This window comes from Crassostrea angulata, chromosome 8 (genome assembly GCF_025612915.1).
Source record: "Crassostrea angulata isolate pt1a10 chromosome 8, ASM2561291v2, whole genome shotgun sequence".
Lineage (NCBI taxonomy): Eukaryota > Metazoa > Mollusca > Bivalvia > Ostreida > Ostreidae > Magallana > Magallana angulata.
In genome coordinates, this window is record NC_069118.1 from 9,159,357 (window position 1) to 9,181,420 (window position 22,064).

General features: G+C 36.3%; 4 protein-coding genes across 5 annotated transcripts; 2 read left to right on the forward strand and 2 right to left on the reverse strand.

Annotated features, from left to right (window-relative positions):
* The first annotated feature begins 322 nt into the window (after nt 1–322).
* Nucleotides 323–2,785, forward strand: LOC128161592 (universal stress protein Slr1101-like). Of its 2 annotated transcripts, none has more exons than XM_052824901.1 (5): nt 323–441; nt 992–1,073; nt 1,391–1,471; nt 1,841–1,947; nt 2,224–2,785. In XM_052824901.1, exons 2-5 carry the CDS (start codon nt 1,004–1,006, stop codon nt 2,446–2,448), a joined length of 483 nt encoding a protein of 160 aa, XP_052680861.1. In that variant the 5' UTR covers nt 323–441; nt 992–1,003; the 3' UTR covers nt 2,449–2,785. The 2 variants fall into 2 exon arrangements, with proteins under 2 accessions (XP_052680861.1, XP_052680862.1); XM_052824902.1 differs by lacking the exon at nt 323–441 and adding an exon at nt 718–900.
* On the reverse strand, nt 2,784–3,942 carry LOC128161591 (neurocalcin homolog). The gene is made up of 2 exons (XM_052824900.1): nt 3,430–3,942; nt 2,784–3,256 (listed from the first exon to the last, which is right to left on the reverse strand). The coding sequence occupies exons 1-2, from the start codon at nt 3,805–3,807 to the stop codon at nt 3,077–3,079; spliced, it is 558 nt and encodes a 185-aa protein (XP_052680860.1). The 5' UTR covers nt 3,808–3,942; the 3' UTR covers nt 2,784–3,076.
* Nucleotides 3,943–5,359: 1,417 nt separating this feature from the next.
* On the forward strand, nt 5,360–9,006 carry LOC128161440 (uncharacterized). The gene is made up of 4 exons (XM_052824720.1): nt 5,360–5,586; nt 6,041–6,121; nt 7,407–7,513; nt 8,346–9,006. Exons 1-4 carry the CDS (start codon nt 5,520–5,522, stop codon nt 8,562–8,564), a joined length of 474 nt encoding a protein of 157 aa, XP_052680680.1. The 5' UTR covers nt 5,360–5,519; the 3' UTR covers nt 8,565–9,006.
* Nucleotides 9,007–9,134: 128 nt separating this feature from the next.
* Nucleotides 9,135–21,207, reverse strand: LOC128161439 (uncharacterized). The gene is made up of 14 exons (XM_052824719.1): nt 20,921–21,207; nt 20,656–20,729; nt 17,214–17,336; nt 16,549–16,688; nt 16,069–16,168; nt 15,680–15,889; nt 14,104–14,349; nt 13,542–13,727; nt 13,094–13,279; nt 12,616–12,786; nt 12,239–12,398; nt 11,149–11,312; nt 10,308–10,559; nt 9,135–9,420 (listed from the first exon to the last, which is right to left on the reverse strand). Exons 1-14 carry the CDS (start codon nt 21,060–21,062, stop codon nt 9,271–9,273), a joined length of 2,304 nt encoding a protein of 767 aa, XP_052680679.1. The 5' UTR covers nt 21,063–21,207; the 3' UTR covers nt 9,135–9,270.
* Nucleotides 21,208–22,064: the final 857 nt, after the last annotated feature.

Below are 22,064 nucleotides of genomic sequence, written 5' to 3' on the forward strand. Positions count from 1 at the left end.
TAGGAGAATCACAATATGGCAGGTGTTTTACACATAATTCTCTGCTGAATGATTGCTGACCAAGCAAGCAGGTTAGATTCAATATACAAATGTTGACTGCATGCATCACGTTTGAGAAGAAAAGATTATGAGGAAGAATTCAGTTAAGGCTTAAAGAAAATGAACGAGCCTTTTGACTCGATCTGAAGTACTTGATAATCTGATGAAGATGGTCATGGCTGGAGTTTATCACATTTAATCTTTTTTAAGTGGGTGTTCACATGCAGATAAGACCTTGAATATGCAAGACTGTCAAGACTGTTTAAATTGTTAAATGCACGGGCGCTGGAAGTTATTGTAAATATATTATATGTGCATAAATGCACTTCAGTGCCCGTGGTTAAAAGGCACTATTCAGTCGGGTTCGGCATACAGCCTGACAGTGATTGACCTCGACACTCTGTGAGTACTTTTACTTTCTTTATAATCTACGTACATGTACTGCGTAAATTTATACATGGGCTTTATATATAAATACGTGTTCGCTAATCCAGTCCAAGCTTGTAAAATGTCTTCTGTTGAGAATACTGTGGACATTTTTTGCCACGCAAATCAGAGATTGAATATCTTTCATTGGTTTGGGGGGGGGGGTGTGTGTAAATACATGTGAAGTCTAAAGAAGCCTACATTTTTACATGTATATTACCCTCAACAGTCATAAAATATTTAGATATTTTTGTTTTGTACAAATAATATTTTAGTACAGGAGAAGTCGCCTACCAAGTCTAATACATAACATTTTTTGTAAGCCATTAATGCACGTACACAGTACATGTATTGTATTCCGGTATTGACTGTCCATGCAGCCTTGAGCAGTGTTGGGCTTCTCTCACTCTAAGAGAGTAATCGTTAATCTGTCTGGTAAACAACCGCTACACGTACTTGTATTAAAGATAACTACCGTGTGTAATTCCTTATCGTACATATGTGCTTTTGATTTCATTTTAAACAGAAGTTGACGACAATGGAGACAAAAGAGAGGAAAGTGATGATAGCTATGGACGGCAGTGTCCACGCAGAGTTCGCCTTCGATTGTAAGTGACTAATGGATATTTTTCTAAAAAGTTTAAGTTTAGATAATGGGCCAACTTATGCAGGTTGTTAACCTTTGAGGGTCTATTTATAAATACTCTTCACGCGTTGTCTCTTTTGCGCCAGCTGAATGGGAAATAAGCCTAATATATGAATTTTTTATTAATATAAGATATACATGCAGGATGATTTATTATTATCATCAATTTCAATGAACTCTTGTCTCAGCTGTCTGGGATGCCCTTTAGATAAGAGATTGGTGCATCAGTTATCTGTGGGCCTTGATAGATTTTATAATCCCGAGTCTGTACATTCCTAGGGTACCTGAACAGTTTCCGATCACCCCAGGACCTCGTCCTGCTCATACACTGTATAGAGAGACACGATAAATTCCACGCAGGTAAGGAGAAGGTTAGTTCATCGCTAATCTTTGATACACAAATTTGTTCTATTTATACTGTGGTCAAGGTTATATTAATATTGACTTAAATTCTCTTTTGCATTATGCAAATAATCATGTATTGTAAAATTTTCTTTTTGTTTTTTATAAGTATTTTGTTCAAGCTTGAAACCGATGCCAATCACTTTTAGCAATCTACGTGAACGAATAAGAATGTGATTTTAATCAAATTGATCAAATGAATATGGGTTATCATAAATGGTCTGTCGATATGTTCAGATACTTTATAAGGCAATGATTGATTTTGATCATTTAAGAAGCTGTCTTTCTTAAATCAGAGTGTATACATTGCATTTTATTCTGTCAAAGCCCTAGGTTCGGCAGATGTCAAAATGGTTTGTGAGATATTAGCCCAGGAGGAAAAGGAAGAGGCGAATTTAAAGAAACAACTTGAGAAAAAACTCATAGTAAACAAGGTAAAAAGTTTTGCCGGCGCAAAGATGATATCAACACAATCTACAATTGAATGCTATTTGCTGTACCAAACTTATATAATAATGTGTTCGTAATTCGTAAATCATTACGTATAAGAAAGGCTTTGAATGTCAAACACCTATAGTTAACGACTACATTAAACGACATCCATTCATGAAAACTAAAACTACTACATGGACATGTATTTAGCAATGATCTGCTGAAATCAATTGAGATGCAAATAAAGAAATGTTGACGAAATATGATTTTTACGACAGTTGACTGGAACGGTGAAAACGGGCGTTGGTAACCCTGGGGAGATGGTGATTTCCACTGCCAAAAAAGAACACGCTGACGTCATCATCTGCGGCTGCCGTGGATTGGGGAAACTCCGGCGGACATTTACAGGGACTGTTAGCGATTACATCGTCCACCATTCTCACGTGCCTGTTGTCGTGTGTCGTCATCATAGTCACAAAGACGAAATACAACACCAGAAGTGACGTCATTGCAGCCCCGGACAAAATAGGAAACTGCGAGAACTCGGGAATCAGTGGATGGAAACCAAGGAATTGCAAAGTCTGAATATGAGAGGATTGCTTAAAGTTTCGTGTTTGCTATAAAGAGGTTGATGCAGTCTATGTATCTCGAATCTATACAGCATTTGCAACAAGTATAATGTTGCAGTCTTCTAAATCTGACTATTTACATAGGGATATATATTCCATTTTATTTTTATGCTTGAATTTTAGCAAAATTGAATACATGTTTTTGATGTTTACATCAGTGCCATATTTATTGTTGTTCACTGTCACGGAATAAACAAGATAAAAAAATCTACATTAAAGGTGTATTTATTTACGAAAGGTTGTGAGATAACATCAAAATATGGTCTCTTTTGATAGCCGATACTATGTATTTGAATGAATGGACTTATTTCCTCTGAATACTTTTTGCCAAACGAAAAACGTTAATTTTGGATATTCTCTCTGTTGGGGGACGCAATCAAAACAGGAAATACATGTGATAATGTAAGAAATCATACATATATAAAATAAAAAATGCGAACTGACTAAACATTCGCGAATGTCAAAACACTGCTGAAGAAAATCAACGCAGACGGCTGCCTTGTTATGAAATGTCCATCAGTTTGACGAGGCGGGGGTCCTTTTTCACTCCTTCAATAAATTCCTCTAAAGAAAGTTTATCATCACAATTAAGGTCCATTTGGTTAAAAATAGAATCTGTTCGTTCCTCAGGATCTTCACGGTCAAGGACGTTGGACAGGGACGATTCCACTTTGTACATCGCCTGTATAACGGAAAAAAATTTACTGACTTGAAAAAAAATATCGAAATTTCAAACCGATCTTTTTAAATGTTCACAATTGGATTTGTGGAAAATGTACAATGTGACAACATTAATGGAAGATACATTTAGAATACGATACAACAAGATGGGTGCAAAAAAACATTGCTACTCACAGCGAGAACCTCCAACATTTCTTCGCGGGAGATGAATCCATTCCCATTGATGTCGTACATCTGGAAGCTAAACTTGAGTTTGTCCTCCATACGTCCCCTTAACACGATGCTGAAGCCGCACACAAACTCACGGAAGTCCAGCTTCCCGTCGGCATTCTGGTCAAACACGCGGAACACGTGCTTTGCAAACTCTGAAGCGTCCCCTAGCGGAAATAAAGTCGAGTATTCCTTCTTGAACTCTTCCGATGTCAGCACGCCTTTGGGCCATTTGCTCTTGAATTCTTTGTACCAGTCCTGGATTTCCTCTACTGTAAAGTTTGTCTGATCCCTCAGCTCCGCCAGAGTTCGGGGTGCTAATTTGCTGTGCCGTTTCCCCATTACCGAATTTACGTGTTTACTACTATACGATTTACGCCGATTGTATTTCCTAACACTGACCACTTAATCTATAGATGTTTTTTTAAATGGTTGATGAATTTTCCGTCAACCTAATTCCAAATAACAAAGTATTAATGACACTATCTAATAGATTTTTATAATCGATTTAAACGCTTCGTGAATTTCTAAACATCCGGGCACTAGGGGGTTTAAATGTTATTAAAAATGCAACAAATTGTTTAACAAATCTGTATCATCTTTGCGTTAAGGCGAGAGATAAACTTGGAGTTAATAACTAATTTAAAACAAGGAAACAAAAGAGATGCCATGTTATAAAATAGTCTGAGCCTTAAAACTCGAACCTTACGTAAGGAGACACAAATACGAAGTAGAGCTTTAAATCGGTCTTAATCTGTTAAGAACATTTCAACGTCAAAAAATTAGAAATGTATGCTAGAATCTTACCCAACGTTTAAATAGAACTAAAGTAATCATCGAAAATTCGCAATAATATCAAACAATATGAATTTCTTACCATAGCTATTGATTTATCATTACTATGAAAATATTCTTGATTGAAGGCATGTGTGTATACTATGGACATGCAAGAAGTATATCTATGTTGGCAACGGGACGCAAGAATCATGATTATACGCGTATACATGTACATTGGACTGAGTTTGAATATTATGTATGTGACATAGGAAACATGAGTTAGTTTATCGGATACATGAATAGCATGTGTATGCATGGGTACTTTGGGCATTACAAAAACCATTTCATGGGGCACTTAAAACATATACCAGTACATTTATATAGATACATGGGACAAACGAAGCTATTAAGTGTGGGTATACATAAAAGGCATGTTTGTATGGGTACATGGGGTACATAAAGCAGGTGTGAGCATGTTGGTACATGGGGCACGTAAAGCATATATTGTGTGGGTATATATGGAGAAAAGGAGTCATATATGTGTTGGTAAAAGGAACACATAAAGCAATATGTGTTGGTACATGGAGCATATAAAGAATTTGTGTGTAGGTATATATGGGGAGCATTAGGCATATATCTGTGGGTATACAAGGGGAACAGAAGGCATATAGGTGTGGGTATATATGAGTAAAGGAAAGCATAAGTGTGTGGCTACATATATGGGAAAAGGAAGCATATATATGTGCGGTTATATACATAGGGAACAGGTGGCATATATGTGTGGGTACATATTGGGAACACGAGGCATATACAGATATTTGTGGGTATATATGGGGAGCATGAGGCATATATGTGTGGGTATATTTGGGGAACAGGGCACTTTTATGTCTGGGTACTTAGTATGTATGTGGGAAACATTGGGGATAGGAGGCACATGTGTGTGGGTATATGTGGCAAATAAAGCATATATGTGTGTGGGTACATTAGAATCAGGAAGCAGGTACTTGACACACACACAACATATAATCACCGGTGTGAGGTGTGATCTTGATAGCACTAGTACTGATCAGGAACGCGCGTTTGTCTATTTCAGGGTCACTCTTCAACCTGTTGATTTAATGTGATCAGATAAACAGACGAACACAGGAATGAGGCCGCCGAGTGACCGGACATACTATCTGTCGTGACTCAACCATTCCGCAATTTTAGCCCTTGAATCTATTAAATGCTTTATTTTTTCACGTTATTGAAGCTGGAATTGTAAATACTATAGCAGGATGACATCATTAAGAACTGTGGTGATTGCAATGGACGGCAGCGTGCATTCTGAATATGCATTCGAATGTAAGTATTTTTGTATAGGTACATAACATTTAAACCTTCATAAAACAGGAGTAGCCTTATACTGATAAATTGCAATACACGATTTGCAAAAAAAAGAAAAAAAGAAAAAAAAAGGAATACAACATAAATCCAAAAATTATGACATTTTTCTACGAATACCTTTTATTTATAAATGTAATGTTTTCCAAATCTTGATACGCCTGAATTAAATTTGATCACCAATATACAGATCTTCTGCTTCTTCATCCGAACAGTTGGACATTATTGTTACCATGGTGAACGACAAATGACCTTGCTTCTTATTAGACATTGCTGTCATTATATCATGCCACTGATGTCATGGTATATTTCGTTTTTCTTTAAATAATGATATTATTGTTGATCAAATGACACATTTTCCCGTAAACGATTATCTCCGACGTCTGCCTATGGAATACTTTATTCACAATTTCAGGGTACGAGAAAGAGTTCAGACGAGCTGGGGATCACGTGGTCATTGTTCACTGTTCAGAAAGACATGAAGCGTTCCACGGAGGTACAATACAATGCTTTTGGTGGTTTATATGAGGAATAAGGAATAAGGAATTATTTTCAGGTATTATGAGGTGATAATTTTGGCCAGGGCGTGGTCAAATCTAATAAAGCTTGAAGGGATTTATGATAGATAATATTCAAAGAAATTATTCAATATCACTTATATTTATATATTTTTCGGCATTGTACGATTAATTATTAGAATATTGACATATTTATGTGATCTTCATTTCTTTTTATTATGCAAAACCTGCTTGCGCCCCAGCAATACTTCATTTGAATTTATTGGACTGTAGAATACAAAATCAATTCGTAGTGTTATCACAGACAAAGACGCTGGAAAATGTATAAATATATGAGTATGAAGATATAGAACTTAACCTGCCCTAGTGGACAAAGTAAGTTGAATTGAACTCCGCCTTATACATGTACTTATAAACAATTTCCAGTGGATCTTACTAGTCATGGACTCATTGAAATTGAAAATTTTCAACAAGTAAAACTCATTTTAACTGTTTAAATGAATTAAATCGGATTTCTGGCGATATAAGGGGGAAATATACTTATACTCATATGATGTAAATATATATTATTTATGATATGTAAAATTAATTCATAAACCGTAAAGTCTGGAACTATATTGATATAAGCAGTTATCTGACATACGTGAACACAAAAATCAATGAATGAAATGACAGTGCGAGCATTATCAAAAGAATGCCCTTGACTTCTTTACTTACCCAGGTAGCTCCTTAATGTGGAGCCTTTATCTGGCCGTCAATAGTTCACTAATATTTCAGTGACCCGATCTCCACATCTGGTTCTGTCTGGCTCCAGTTCACAACACAGGAATCTCTTGGTTTCCGGCAAACTTACCAGGCTTAAAGACCTTATAAAGCTGAGAATAGGTCTAAACTATAACGTGCGGATTTTGGGGGAAAATTTTCACTTAATAAAATTATCGAAAATAGGCGTCGGACCAGCCTCCCCCCCCCCCCCCCCCCCTTGAAATTTTTCTGGATCTGTGCATGTGTTTTACTTGCAGTTACTTTTTTGATAATGTCAAAATCAATATTTATACGAGAGTTTATATGAACATTTTTGAAATATTATCCAAGGGGGTTTCTGGTTTGAAATGATTACCCTAGTAAATAAAAAGGAACCCAAAATACATTGTACATTTTCGTAATTCTCAGTTTATGGTCTCAGGGTCATGTTCTTATTTTTTGTCCATACAAATGGAGCTTGTACAGTAATTCTCCCCTGACTTCCTTTCTTCACACTAGCGATGGGGACGGCGGACATCCAGTCAGTCTGTAACATTTTATCACAAGAGGAGGAAACGGAAAACAAATTCAAAACAGATATAGAAAATAAACTCAAAGCCCACGGGGTAAGCTAAGATAAAACACATTCATTTTTTCAATATACATAATGTTTAATTAATTTATCAATATTTTCAAAATATAATCTTTACCATCATATGTCATTGCACTTTCCTACACAAGTCACTAGCTGAATATAATATCAAATAAATTTTGAAAATAGAAAAAAATTCATGTGAAATGAATGTTACAATTAAAAAAAAAATACATTTCAACAAAATTTGAATTCGGCCAAGCATATGGTTCCTGCAAACGTTGACATACATATGCTAGATAGATACCTATTGGTTTGTATTCACTTTGCGCCTACTTACCAACTTCCGAATCAATTACCAGACGAGTATACCATTTGCTTTGTTATTTAGATTGTTTTGTTAATCATCTGACGAAGCCAACAAATATTGAATATCGGCCATTTCCAAATTAAACAAACTTAATGGATCTTTTCAATTTTTAAAAATAGCATGTGGACTCAATGGGGAATATAATTTTGTATATATTAGATAATATGTTTGCACTTTAAACATTATATTAAATTGAATATAGTTTGTTAAAGAGTGAAATAAAAAAAAAACCAGAGAAAAAATCAAATTTGCAAACTGCGGGTTTGTTTTTTTGTTTTTTTAAATCCTTATAACTGTTATGAAGCAAAAGAAGCCTGTCATTTCATCTTGATTTCAATCAAATTTACGATCATGGTAATCAACTTAGAGATCATTGGCGTTTCCTGAATTCATGTCCAAATAACAAGCATCGCCAATCCTACAGAATTAGTTCCATTCTCTTGTTTCATTACATACTGTAATTCAACACCACGTGTTTTCTTCGTTTCTTCATTAGATTAACGGAAGTGTAAAAACACACTATGGAAAACCGGGTGAGACCATAATTCAACTCGCAAACGAAGCACAAGCAAGCAACATCATAATCGGAAGTCGTGGACACGGGAAGTTACGTCGAACGCTTCTAGGCAGCGTCAGTGATTACGTAGTACACCATTCGGAAGTACCTGTCACAGTGTGTCGTCACAAACACTTCACAGATCATGCGCATAAATGAAAGAGCGGAGACTGGTTGAGGCATAACCGCTTACGGATCAGAAACTGTGAAATAAAGCTTCCCAGAATGCCATATTAAGCGTTCTGTTTGTTTGCTAACAGTATGTACCTGTATGCATCTGTGATGAATTATATTCTGAATTCCTACTGTATAAAGCCACAGGCTAGATAGTATTGCAATGTCTATCAATATTGACTGCATGGTGTTTTTGTCCAACCTACAGAAGATGTAGAATTTCGCAGAAAACCATTAATATATTGTACATTTATTTGCATTCCATTACTTTTAAACACTTTTCTGTCATGATGTTTATAATCGTTTGTCACTTTACAAGAAACACATATAGGAATTGTTTTACTGTCGGTTCTATTCTGATAGCACACTGAATTGAACATGCATGCTCTTTACGATACCAAACATTTTTTAAAATTGTCAAATCCAACTCCCCATTTTTTTGCGAACTAAATGTTGTTGTACAAGACTGGTCTCACTCAGTTTGGCGTTAATACACTGAGTCTAGAGAATTACACAGAGTTTGGAGTTTGGCGTTAATAAATTGAGTCTAGAGAATATTACACCGAGTTTGGAGTTTGGCGTTAATACAATGATTCTAGAGAATTACACAGAGTTTGGAGTTTGGCGTTAATACGCTGAGTCTAGAGAACTACACTGACAGAGTTCGGAGTTGGGCATCAACACATCTGATCTAGAGAATTACACAGAGTTTGGAGGGTCTACACAAAGACTCGCTCTTCTCGCAATCAGTCGACGTCTGGACCGTGCTCTTGTCGTCAGGTTTTACGTCAGGACCCTCTCCATTGGTGGCTTGAAATGACGTCACTGCTGATATGGACCACTGTAATTAGGGAAGCAAAGAAATTAACATATATATAAATATATATATATATATATATATATATATATATATATATATATATATATATATATATATATATATATATATATATATATATATATATATATTATATGGTATAGATTTTGAACCGAATTTTGATACCGTTATATAGTTAAAAGTCCATAATCCAACTTTCAATGTAATTTCAATTCTTTCTTTTTTTTAAATATTTGAATATTGTATGACACGTTTAGTTAATTTTGGGGTATAGTTTGATTCATAGATTGTTTCTATCTCCTCTGGAGATCCATCATTCACGAATTTAGGAACTTGAGAAACGTAACCAAGTGTCACTTAAAATCGTAGATTCTGATTTAGACCTCATGCTATGTAATCCCTGTCTTTGGTTGGTGATGGTTCCTTTAGCTTGCATAAGTAACCTATTTTCTGATGTGACCAGGAAGCTTGCAGTGGATTTACAAGTTCAATTTTCAGTATTCCATGTATCAATAGCGATGTACCGTTTTTAGTATTATCGATTTTATTTATTTTTTATTTCATAGAAAAAATACTTTAAATATCTCATCACACATCTATCAAATTTATTACTGTATACAGGGAAATAATCGCCCCCGTTTTATTTTCGCATCTTTCGCTCTCGTTGTCAGAGGGCCAAAAACGGGGCAAATTCCATATTGCAAATAATGTCTTTGTTAACACAACTGCATCTGGGCGACTTCAAGACTGGGCGAAACCATTTGCAATTGTACAAGGGCGAAAATAACCCTGTATACAGCATGTCTTATCGGTTGCTTGTTGCACACCAATGAAAAGAATGGTGGTTTACAAGTTTTCTCTTTACAATTGGCAAATCACGGGCCACCTACTGTAACGTTGTGTTCCCTCTGTGATTTGATGTCCTCCTGGTATTTAGCCATGCCTTTTCGGAGAATTTTTTGAACGAATCCATTCACAAGGTCCATAAGAACTCTATCCTTCACATCCCCGTTTTTTGTAGTGTCCACAGATGCATGCTGGGAGTTTAGGGGTTTCCTGTCCCTCCCCGTCACCCCTTCCGCTGACGTCATCCTTTTACTTTGGTGAGGGTTTTTGTGAAGAATCCACGTGATTTGTTTTCTCTGAAATATATTTCATTGTTGATTTTTAAAAAAAAAAATGATTTCATTTAATTTTAATTAAGACAAAATGTTGTTGTCCAGAATGGAGTACAAAAGAAAACAGAACGTACTGATTAGCTTCGTAATGTCGTATAAAACACGTCCCATAACATGAACGCCAGTGCATTTGAATGGTTATTGTTTTTGTTCATTGTATGTTCAAATGAAAAATTAATCCCACCAAATGCAAAATCCTATCTAAATGGAAATAATGATGCAGGGACAAAATCGATTCGATGTCTTTTGTCCTTAATCACACATTACAAGGTGATCACCATTCACAAATCTAAATAGGACTATAATTGCAAGTGCTCCGACATCTTTGAAATGACGTGAAATTGTACAAAATCTTCGTCAATAAGAATAGCCAATCGGACACATGCCATGCAGATATAATGTTTTGGTAAAATTTAGCAATGTAATGGAAAATTTTAAATTGTTAGATTGCTTATCAACGGTACGCTACTTGTATAATGTATCGTAGAGAAGGGCTAATTTTGATAACATTTAAATGTATTTAAACTACATGTATATCCACACAAACATCTACCTTTGGGGGACATGTCTCCCTCCCTTCTGACGTCAGAGCACTGTCCCTCCTCTCGGGAATCCTTGTGGGGGGTTTCCTTGTAGCACAAGTTTGGTTTTTGTCTTTCTGACTTTTTGCCGCGAGATGCTTCACAAATCCCAAATAATCACACTCGGAAGGAAGGTCTATATAAATTATTTATAATCGTTTAATTCAAGAGAATTACACAGAATACATAGAATGATGCTGTTTGAAAAGACAACCAACCAAATTACTCCAATGTAACTGCTTGTCTTAATCTAAATTCCACTCTTTTAGTATACTTGTTGCTATAATTTCGAAATGCGGACAACACTTATCCCTATAGATACGGCTGTTAACAGCATTGTTAGTGGCGAGGAGACTGACCATTATATGGCAAGCGTTGCTACCCGTGGCGTAACACAAATGTTCACTATAGATTTATTGTATTTACGTACAAAGCTTTTCTAATAGCTCTTGTATAATTAATGGCGTTCGTAGGTGGCGTGTGCTAGTACAAGGTACGTACGCTGTACTGAAGTTTAATCACCTCGAGCCTAATGTACTAATCCCAATTATCTAATCTTGTAATTAAAATACATAGAACAAACGGAAACAACGAAATCATAGCTTTTAAACGTTTACACATTGTGTCATATATAAAGATACAGATCGAAAGTTTGGTTATATATGGCGTATTTTGCATTCGAGGGCTGCCTGACTTGTGGATATTCTTTCGATTAATTCATAAATTCGAAATAAAACCAAAATATAAAAAGGCATAGAATATATTAACCTAGCTTGCTAATACAAAAGGGTTATATAAAATTTCAATATTCATACTTTGTAAATTTAGATTTGATAAAGAAAAATAACATAAAATACATTTATTTACCTTCAGAATAAAACCAAAGATTAAGAAATAAATAATCATACAAAAAACATGAAAAATAAAATGAATGCAAAATATATAAAAGAAGCATAATATATGTTGTAATAGTTTACGTAATTCTTGATTGAACATAAAAAATAGTAATAAAAGTACATGTAATTATTGCTTCATAACAGCTGCATGAAAATTGAGCTTTACCTTTCAATGGAATAAGATCCTTCCGACTTTCGTTCGGGTTGTTGAAAATGTCTTTTACGGAGATGAATTGACTGTGGCTCCCTCGTAGAGAGCCCGCCCGGAATGATCCGGTTTTCACGAATCTAGACCCTTGACTAGAATCTATCACTCGGATACTTCTCTGAAAAGAAATTTATCGGAGGCGGTCATTTAAATTAAATTATCTAAATGTAATGGACTTATAATCTTGTTAAAACCATTAATTTCATTTCATTATCAAGCTTTTAGTATGCCGCTTTACAATTTGTCTGTGTCAAAAGGTACATTTTTAAAGCAAGAGTTAATCCAATCGAATCAAATAATGTTTAATCTTCAATCTCCGGTGCAAAATAGATTACCTCTAGGTGGAGATTTTTCCAGTTGTGTTTAATGTTTTCTATTGCCGAAAGTGAATAAGATAAAAAGCTCCAGATGGCGCCTACTGCTTCCTGTTCCGACTCATGATCCAGCGCAATAGTTCTCCCGCGCATCTCAACTGTATCTGAGAGAAGATCGATTCGGATGGTCACCTGTTACAAAAAAATTGCATTGTATCAAATTAATAGTTTGTTTATGTGTATATGAAACGAAATATGATATTTTTTTGAGGAACTTGATATATGAGAGCTTGATAAAGCTGGAGAAGAGTCTGGTATCCGACTCAAAAACCGGAAGTTGTAATACGTTTTGCGGACCTCCACCAGAAAAAGGTTTATTTTTTGTCCTACTATATGTGAATTAAAATAAATAACGTTTCATGAGAGAGAGAGAGAGAGAGAGAGAGAGAGAGAGAGAGAGAGAGAGAGAGAGAGAGAGAGAGAGAGAGAGAGATCTCACCGTCGGATATTGCATTAGGACCCCATCGTTCCACGTCCAGCAGTAGTGTGCCTCGTGTAGCCGACTCACGTTCCTACAGCCTCCGACGAGTAGCTGTCTAAATCCAGAGGGGAACCCCAGGACCGCTATAAACCGGACGGTGATCTCAATGTCGTCCGGGGCGGGGGTCGGCGTCCAATTCAGCGTCTGAGGGGGACACGGAGCAGTGTTCATTTAAATGGTTTGATAACTGTCAACATATCAAAATTCATTTGATCTCATCATTTATCATTTTTCAAGTATTCAAATTTTCATCATGAAGAAAGAGCGAATTCAAGAGTGATGTTCTACGTGAGTGCAGTATCATATATAGTTAAACAATCTCTTTTCAAGGACTAAAAATATTCATACGATAAGATATTGACTTGAAATTAAATAATTTGCAGAGTATATACTTGCGTTTACTTACCGGTCCCTTATTGGGGGTCAGGCCCACCTGAGTCAGCTGGAAGGCCCGGTCACTCTGGAGCCCAGGAAACGTTTCCAAGACGATGTCGCAATCACGTGACTTCCTGGTGTCGCACGGGGTAAAGATCCCTAGCTGGTTCAGAATCTCTATCGTGTGTAGGATATCCCACTCCTTGTCTGTTATATTCTGACACATGCCAAATCATGAATATTAAATTTGAAATAGTTATTTTACTTTCCACAAAAGAACACTAAGTCTTTAATTTCATTTTTGCTAGCTCGTTTTGTTGTAAAAATCATAATTTTTAAATAATTCTGATATATATATTGTAAATAAATCCAGAACCTTAACTTAACCATATTCAATGAAGTACTTTGGGGATTTTCATTCTCCTTTTAAATGAAAAGAAAGTTTTTAATCCCTCTTGCAAAGTCAATTAAGGATTTATGACCCGCTCCCCTTCTTACAAACACCGCGTTCACAGATTGGGTTAAAAGTGAACGTTTTTGGTTGGATACGCAGATGTAAATCGCGATCTCGTCTAAACAAAAATCAATTATACCTGCCACAACAGAGGGATGAGGCTCTCCCGGAGTATCCCCTGTTTGGCCACGTCCTCTAGGGTTTTAACAAGTACCCCGGGGTCCGGCCGGTGGGCGGGATTTGCGCCCCAGAACTTCCTGGAGTCGAACTGGTAGACTTTGGCCTGGTCCAGTACATGTACTGACACCAGCAGTAGTGCCAGGGTCCGGGGATCCGTACTGATGATGGGTTCCTCACTTACTGGGTACAGTCGAAGAATGCAATTCTGTAAATTGAACGCATTTATTACAGGTTATTGACATTCGTAGTTGCAGTAGGCAACAAAATTTATAATTATAGCCTGTCCCAAGTTTTTTTAAATAAAAATACACATATCTGTGAAAGAAGTACAGCTGAAATCGATGAAATGGAAAATATCCAAGATAACTTCATTGACAAATTATCCTTTTTACACTCATAAAAGTTTACAGGAACGAAAACAAATTTCTTACGGAGATTTATACTGAGAAATGTTTACGTCTTTTCTCCATTCGGAAGTACTCGGGACATCTCGCGCAATTTTTCAACATTATCATCCGGGCTTGTTAATGGCTGATGCAATGCAAAATGTCCGTAGACTTTCTATTTTGGGATGTGTATTGAAACCTGAATTTAAGCGGTAGAGGGGGCGTTTCAAAACAGATAATCTGGACATTTTTCATATTAGTGGATGAACGTAGTTTGAGCATAAAGGTATTTATTATCATCGAAATATCAAGCGAAAAGTGGTGGAAGCAAAAACCCGGGACAGAGTACAGTATATGAGTTTAAGATTGCTACTACATGTAGATGGTAAGCAGTAAGGTGTGTGTCACAAACCACTCCTATCGCCAAGATTCAGTAAGTTATGTGTATACACAAATAGGATAACTACCTTAGATATTTTAAACAAATGAGTTTTCGAAGTGATTTTTTTCTTGCACATTATATTCATTGATATTATGAGTATCGTTGTTGTGCAAACTGCATTTAAAACTGATCACCGGTAGTCGGTACATAACCGCCAAGTGTGCAGATGGTCGTGCATGGGTTAGAATCTTGGACATGAAAGATGATTCTTAGAATCGGGTGGCAATTGTTTCTTCGCCATAAACCTATGCAATAGAATTAAGTAAATGTGTTGAGGCTATCTGAAACCGTCTTGTTTCACGGTTGGTGCTGTACGAGAAAGAACCGTTACTTCTCAGCTACCCTAAGCATCGACGCGTATCTTGTGAACAGCGTGAAATCGAAACCATTTCAACGAGAGCTTGGACTTTTGGTAGTTGTGTCAAACAGCAATGTGATGTATGCCTGTCTATTTCATTGCTAGCCACTCAGCCATGACTCTTTGAAATTAACAATATTGTGTCTGGCTTTTGACCTTAGACTTTACAATCTATGCATATTTCACTCGAACCTACGTCATTTTCAAATTTAATTTGATGCAAGAAATAGATACATGTATATAATTACTTCCTACCGAAAATCCAAGGTCTTGTTAAAATGGTTCTAACAATTTATCAAATCATAAAGACAAAGGTAAAGAATAATTATTACCAAACACAATTTATTACTTTTGATTCTAGGAAGTCCATCATGTCTTCATCTGCTTTGGTTTCTTTCATGACTTTGAGAAAGTCGCTTTCTTTCATCAGAGCGGTCGTCGAAGATCTAACATTCCTTATGATTTTCCTGACTGACGGATGCTCCTTTGTAAATTGTGAATGCCACTCTGTTTTACATTTTATGATGTTTTGAATCGTTATTTTTACTTCGTTAATTCCCTGAAAAAAGAGAAGTAGATAGAATTGGGAATATTTGGGTTTTTACTCTCTCTCTCTCTCTCTCTCTCTCTCTCTCTCTCTCTCTCTCTCTCTCTCTCTCTCTCTCTCTCTCTCACTCTCTCTCTCTCTTCGATGAAACTTTTTTTCTTTAATTTACATACAGTAGGACACTAATTTACCTTTTTCTGGTGGAGGTCCACAAAATGTATCACAACTTCCGGTTTTGGGTCTGATACTAAACTTTTCTCCAGCTTTGTCAAGCTGTCAGATATCAAGTTCCTGAAAAAAATATTTTTAACAGTATTGTAAAATATAAAAGAAAATCAGTGCTTCAGTTGTGTGTGTGTGTGTGTGTGAATGTGCTTTAGAACCATTTTAACAAAACCTTGGACTTTCGTTAGGACGTAACTATCTATTTCTTGCGTCAAAACAAGTTTAAAATGACGTTGGTTTCAAGAAAAATATGCATCAATTGCGTAGTCTTAGCTCAAAATCCCCAAAAAATCTTGTTGATTTCAAAGAGCCATGACTAAAACGCCAGCAATGAAATAGACAGGCCTACGTCACGTTGCTGTTTGACCAACTACCGAAAGTCCAAGCTCTTGTTAAAATGGTTCTAGTTGTAAATGCTTTGTGAATGAGATGAGATGACTTTCTACCCCTTTGTGTTGGATCCTGTCACACTTTTTTGGATCTTTTTGATACGGTTCACCAGCTCTACCCTAAAGCCGTGGTAGTTTGCTGTCCGAGTTTTTCCGAAGCACTGTGTAAATATGATGACAACATCGGGATTTGATATCTGACAATGAAAAAAAAACACATTCGTAATCTAAGATAGAGGAATTGCTCTGTTTTCCGAAATCAGCGACTGTAGAAAAAGCTAATTAACCTTGATATGCACAAAACATTACCGCTATACTTGATACCTTGGTACTATTTAATGGCAAAATTAATAAATAATCAAAATTTATTTTGAAAAATATAAAGCATATTGCGTCAAAATCTTGAAGTTCAAGACAGAATTATTTATAAAATATTGCGGGTACAACGGGTTTTTAATTGTATTAAAATAATATATACATGAATATGAATAAAAAAATTTTTATGTTAAGTTTGGTGAATTCTACTGGACATAATGAATAGACACATGTATGATGTATATAAGACGTTCCTATCTTGATTTCTAAAGTCCAAATTTAATTAATTGTTCTTTTCAACTGATTTGTTAGGATTTTTGACGTATATGAATGAATGAATGAAAGAATACAACAACTCAAATGAAATGTAAGTAACAGCGTTATGACGTTTGACGTCACTGCCTTGCCTTGTAATGAATATCCATCCAGGTCTGTAGGAAATCGTCCGCTGCCTCCATGCCGTCAACAGGCAGACAAAGCAGATACAGAGAACTTCCGGTGTAGAAGAAACTCTGCAATCCGCGGAATATCTGTAACGAGAGAGAGGCCGAAGATAGAACATTATATAAATAGTGCCTGTTTGGGAGGGTAACAGTTGAAATTGACACCCCGAGAAAACCATTGTCAACCGACGCGAAGCGGAGGTTGACAATGGTTTTCGAGGGGTGTCAATTTCAACTGTTATCCTCCCAAACAGGCACTATTTATTTTGTTATACTGAATGTCTTTTTTAAAAATTTTAAGAAAATGTTACTGCTTTTATATAGGAATAGCGTGAATTCTACAGCGAACCGTACGCGCATAATTTTAGCGCATGTAACATTTTTTAATGTTACCCGTTGCCAAGTGCGTTGCTAACGCTGAGGGTAATAGTAAATATTATTAACTGCGTCTTAACCAATCAGATTTCAGTATTTAACATGAAAGTATAACAAAGTGATTTAGTTTAAGCAGATTCACTGCAGTATGAATTATCTGTTCCACCAAAGACAAAATTAAAATAATGAGACTTCTGAAATAAGCTTTGACTTTAGTAAAGATGGCCCTGGATGACCTCTGTGTATTTGGTGATAAGATCATTTATACGGTGTAAGTTCATGGCGGGTTTTATTAGCAGTGTAAACCTTTGGGATTGCAGCGACAGGTGTCATGTGGCAGTAAATACAAAATTTACTGTTGTAAATTTTGTATTTACTGCCACCCGGTAAATTCAAAATTTACAACATGACACAGGTACCATTTTGACAACTACATGTAGTAATAATTGCATGCCGAGATTCGATTTGACATTGGGGCGATGTTGTTGTAATTCCTTTTCCTTTGTACAGGAAGGTAATCTTTAGATGTACAGGGAAGTAGCCCTTACCTAAAAAGGGGTAACTCTTACTTTCACAGAAAAATTAACCTTACTTGGACATGAAGGTAGCCCTTTCTTGTACAGAAAAGTATTCCTTACTTTTACACCTCAGGCAGGTAAACCTTGCTTCAGGCACGTAGCACAAGCACCAACTTTTTTGGGAGTATGTAAAAAATTGATATGAAAATTAGGAAAGGAGGAGTGAAATTGAAGTTTTATACTACGCCAGCCAGCCAGCCCCCCCCCCCCCCCCCAAATTTGGTTGGTTGAAATTAAAGTTATATACTATGCCAGCCAGCTAGGCCCCCCCCCCCCCCCCCCCCCCACGGATTAGGATTTTGAAGATTTTAGGAAAGATAGAATTTCCATTTATTTTTTTTTTTTTTTTTTTTTTTTTTTTTTTTTTGCTTGTCAAGATTTTTTGGATGAGTCTGCCCCCCCCCCTTTCAAAAACGATGCTACGAGCCTGTGCTTGTGGAATGACCCTCAATGTACATGCTGGGAGATAACCTTACTTGTACAAGGTGATAATCTTTATGTATGTAGGGGTAACTCTTACTTTTACAGGAAAATAACCCTTACTTGGATCGGGATGTAACCCTGTACAGGAAAGTATTCCTTACTTTTACATGAATTCAGATGAGCCTTACTCTTACGTGGAGGTAATCCTTACTTGTAAGTTTTAGTTTTTCCTGACCTCGCGTGCCGTCTACTTGTACAGAAAGGTAAACCGTACACGTACATATTGAGATAACTGTTACTGTACAGAAAGATGGCGCTTTCTTTAACAAGGAGGTTTCCCTTAATTATAAGAAAGGTAGGGTTTTTTTATACAGGGGGTAACCCTTAGCAGTAAACAATAGTATACCTTTATTGTACGAGTGGAAACCTTTACTTGCATAGGGTGATAAAACTTTCTTGTAGAGGGAGGTAATCCTTACGTATTGCACATGCAGGTGAACCTTACTTGTATGGGAGATTAAACTTTATTCTAAAGAAAGAAAACCCTTATATGTAAATGGAGGTTTACTTGCATGTACAGGAAAGTTACCTTTACTTGTACAGGGAATTAACCCTTTCTTGCGGAGAAGTAACCCTTACATTTAACAGGAAGGTAACTGTTACCTGTAATGGGAGTTTATCCTTTCTTCTACAGGGAGATACCTCTTGTAACGAGAGAAAACCCTTATTTGTACAATGGGGTGACCGTTATTTGTACAAGGATTTAACCCATTCTTTTCATCTACAGGAAAATAACTCTTGTACCAAGAAGTACTTCTTACTTGTACAGGGAGGTAACGCTTAATTGAACAGGGGGTAATTTTTACTTGTATGGAAATGAAATCCTTATTTTTAAGGTCGGAAACCTTTACATATTTAGGGAGGTAACCCGCACATGCACAGGAAGGTAATCCTTACATTAAGAGGGAGGCTAACCTTACTTGTACAGGCTGGTAACCTTTTACTTGTACAGAAAGGTAACTCATACTCAGTACGGTAGTCTTTACATATGTATATGACAGACACCTTTACTTGAGCAGGGATGTAACACGGACATTTTTATTTATTCATAAAAGTACATTTATACCATAAGTGTACAGGATTTAAACCATTTCTTGTATATTTAGGTAACCTAAATCATACAAATAAGGTAACCTATACTTAAACATGATATTAACTCTTAATTGTACAGGGAGGTAATCCTTACATGTACAGGAATGTTATCCTTACATATTCCTGGAGGTAACTTTACTTGTAAATAAAGGCAACTTAAGTGTTATTTCTACGTGGAGATAACCAACAGTTGTACAGGAAAGTAACTCTTATTTATGCAGAAAAGAATAACGTTTATATGTACAGGGGGATCACTTTAACATACATAGAGATGTTTCCTGCTAATCTTAAACATACATGGAGGTCGCTCTTAGTTACACAGGGTGGTAACCCTTACATGTACAGAGATGGAACTGTAACATGTGCAAGGGGGTAAATGTTACATTTTCAGGGAGGTAATTGTTACATGAACAGGAAGACTATTGTTACATGAACTGGTAGGTAGGTAGGTAGGTGTTACATTTATACTGAAAGGTAGCCGTTACAGGTATAGGGAGGTACCCATTACATGTACATGAAGGTCACTGTTACATGTCCAGGATAACCCTTGTTAAATGTACAGGGAGGTAAATGTAACATGTACAAAGAGGCATCTGTTACATGTACAAGAAGGTATCTGTTACATGTACAGGGAGGTAACTGTTAGTTTTACAGGGAGGTTATCCTTACATGTACAGGCAGGTTAACCTTACTTGTATAGGGAGGTAACCCTTTATACTTGTGTTGGGAGGTTACATATACATGTACAAAAAGGTAACTGTTACTTGTACAGGGAGGTTAGTTTTACTCATACAGGGATTTAATCCTTTTTGTATAGAGATGCAAGGCCTTCTTGTATAGGGAGGTAACTCTTACTTGTATAGAGAGGTAATCCTTACCTTTTTTCCAGACCACTCCCAGATCTCCACCAGTTCCCTCCCTTTGTCGTCCGCATCTTCTGTGAACGATGACACTTCAATATAAAAAAAAAAACAACATTTATCTGCTAGGCATTTTAAAGAAATGTTCTCTTTCAAAATGATTTTCTATACATATCTAAATTATGATAAATCAAAAGTTTTAAGGTTTTTAAAAATATCAATAAAATAAACGACCGTTTTACTTTTTCATACGATTTCGTTTTAATTAAAGAATTACACTCACCTCCCTGCGGTCGCCATTCCCATGTATGAATGGTAACTCCATTGTCACAACTAGTTCTATTGTCGTGCTCCGTCAATCCAAATAAAGCGGAGACGAGGCTGGATTTTCCGCATCCCGGGGGTCCAAGCACAAAGATCCTCATGTTTTATACATCCTTAAAACAACAGAAAAAGACGGACCAAACTCTTCATGTCTGCTCAAGTATCTTTTATGATTGCTTTAATATCTAACAGAACTTTGCTAATTACATTAGAGATATAAAAAACAGAAAATCTTCCCGAAAACAGATTTTAGTCAATAGCAAATTCGAAGACAATTGGTGTTTTTAGTTGGTGCTTTGCTTTCCATGCGTCAGATTCAATTGATAGGATGGCATGTTTGATAAAAATAGTTTGTGTTCTGACGTAAAATTTTCCTACGGAAATTCCTTCCAATTCAAGATGCCACTGACAATGAGAAAAACAGTGCGCGGGCTGGGTAAATATGTAAGGGGACTTGATGGATTCCCGGACATGTTGTCCAGGCAAAATCAATCCGAAGGAAGGATGCAACTGATAAGGAAAACTTCAATTGACAATACCGAGTCATCGCGCCCCCGGCAAAGCAACTCATCATGAATAGTTTATTGGTCTTTTTTCTTAGAGGTAGATTCTACAACCTCTATTTAATGTCGCTAATCGTACTGGGCTCGTGAATAACGGATGTGTTTGATTCTACAAAGGCCGACGATCACGAAAAGATTAACGACCAATGCAAACAAAGATAATCAACAAGTTGAACAAGGATATCATTATAAAGGCGAAATAAAGCAGGCATGAAATAAGTAACAATCAAACCAAAAAATGGAAAGAAAAAAAGAATGAAAGAAAGAAATCGTTAAGTAAAATATTACGAGAGCAAGATTAGTATGGAAAAATATGTAACATTTTAGAATACGAAAGGTTTACCATACCAACACATACATGTAAGCCATAGGCGTCGGAAGCAAATTGAAAGTGGGGGGGCTAGACTAATCCTCAGAAGTATTGAGAAAAAAGTAATTCCCATAATCATAAATCATGGAAATCCTAATCCGTGGGGGGGGGGGGGGGGGGGGGGAGTATGCCTATACTTCTAAAAAAACAATTACTTACCCAATTTTTTT

What these genes read in the sequence shown, in the direction of transcription:
- LOC128161592 (XM_052824901.1), top strand. Translation starts at nt 1,004, where the DNA reads ATGGAGACAAAAGAGAGGAAAGTGATGATAGCTATGGACGGCAGTGTC. An exon ending in CGCAGAGTTCGCCTTCGATT is followed by an intron (nt 1,074 to 1,390) that starts GTAAGTGACTAA and finishes GTACATTCCTAG; the next exon opens with GGTACCTGAACAGTTTCCGA. An exon ending in ACACGATAAATTCCACGCAG is followed by an intron (nt 1,472 to 1,840) that starts GTAAGGAGAAGG and finishes ATTCTGTCAAAG; the next exon opens with CCCTAGGTTCGGCAGATGTC.
- LOC128161591 (XM_052824900.1), bottom strand. Translation starts at nt 3,807, where the DNA reads ATGGGGAAACGGCACAGCAAATTAGCACCCCGAACTCTGGCGGAGCTG. An exon ending in AAATGTTGGAGGTTCTCGCT is followed by an intron (nt 3,257 to 3,429) that starts GTGAGTAGCAAT and finishes TCCGTTATACAG; the next exon opens with GCGATGTACAAAGTGGAATC.
- LOC128161440 (XM_052824720.1), top strand. Translation starts at nt 5,520, where the DNA reads ATGACATCATTAAGAACTGTGGTGATTGCAATGGACGGCAGCGTGCAT. An exon ending in TTCTGAATATGCATTCGAAT is followed by an intron (nt 5,587 to 6,040) that starts GTAAGTATTTTT and finishes TCACAATTTCAG; the next exon opens with GGTACGAGAAAGAGTTCAGA. An exon ending in ACATGAAGCGTTCCACGGAG is followed by an intron (nt 6,122 to 7,406) that starts GTACAATACAAT and finishes TCTTCACACTAG; the next exon opens with CGATGGGGACGGCGGACATC.
- LOC128161439 (XM_052824719.1), bottom strand. Translation starts at nt 21,062, where the DNA reads ATGAGGATCTTTGTGCTTGGACCCCCGGGATGCGGAAAATCCAGCCTC. An exon ending in GGATCTTATTCCATTGAAAG is followed by an intron (nt 11,313 to 12,238) that starts GTAAAGCTCAAT and finishes TAATTTATATAG; the next exon opens with ACCTTCCTTCCGAGTGTGAT. An exon ending in GGGAGACATGTCCCCCAAAG is followed by an intron (nt 10,560 to 11,148) that starts GTAGATGTTTGT and finishes AATATATTTCAG; the next exon opens with AGAAAACAAATCACGTGGAT.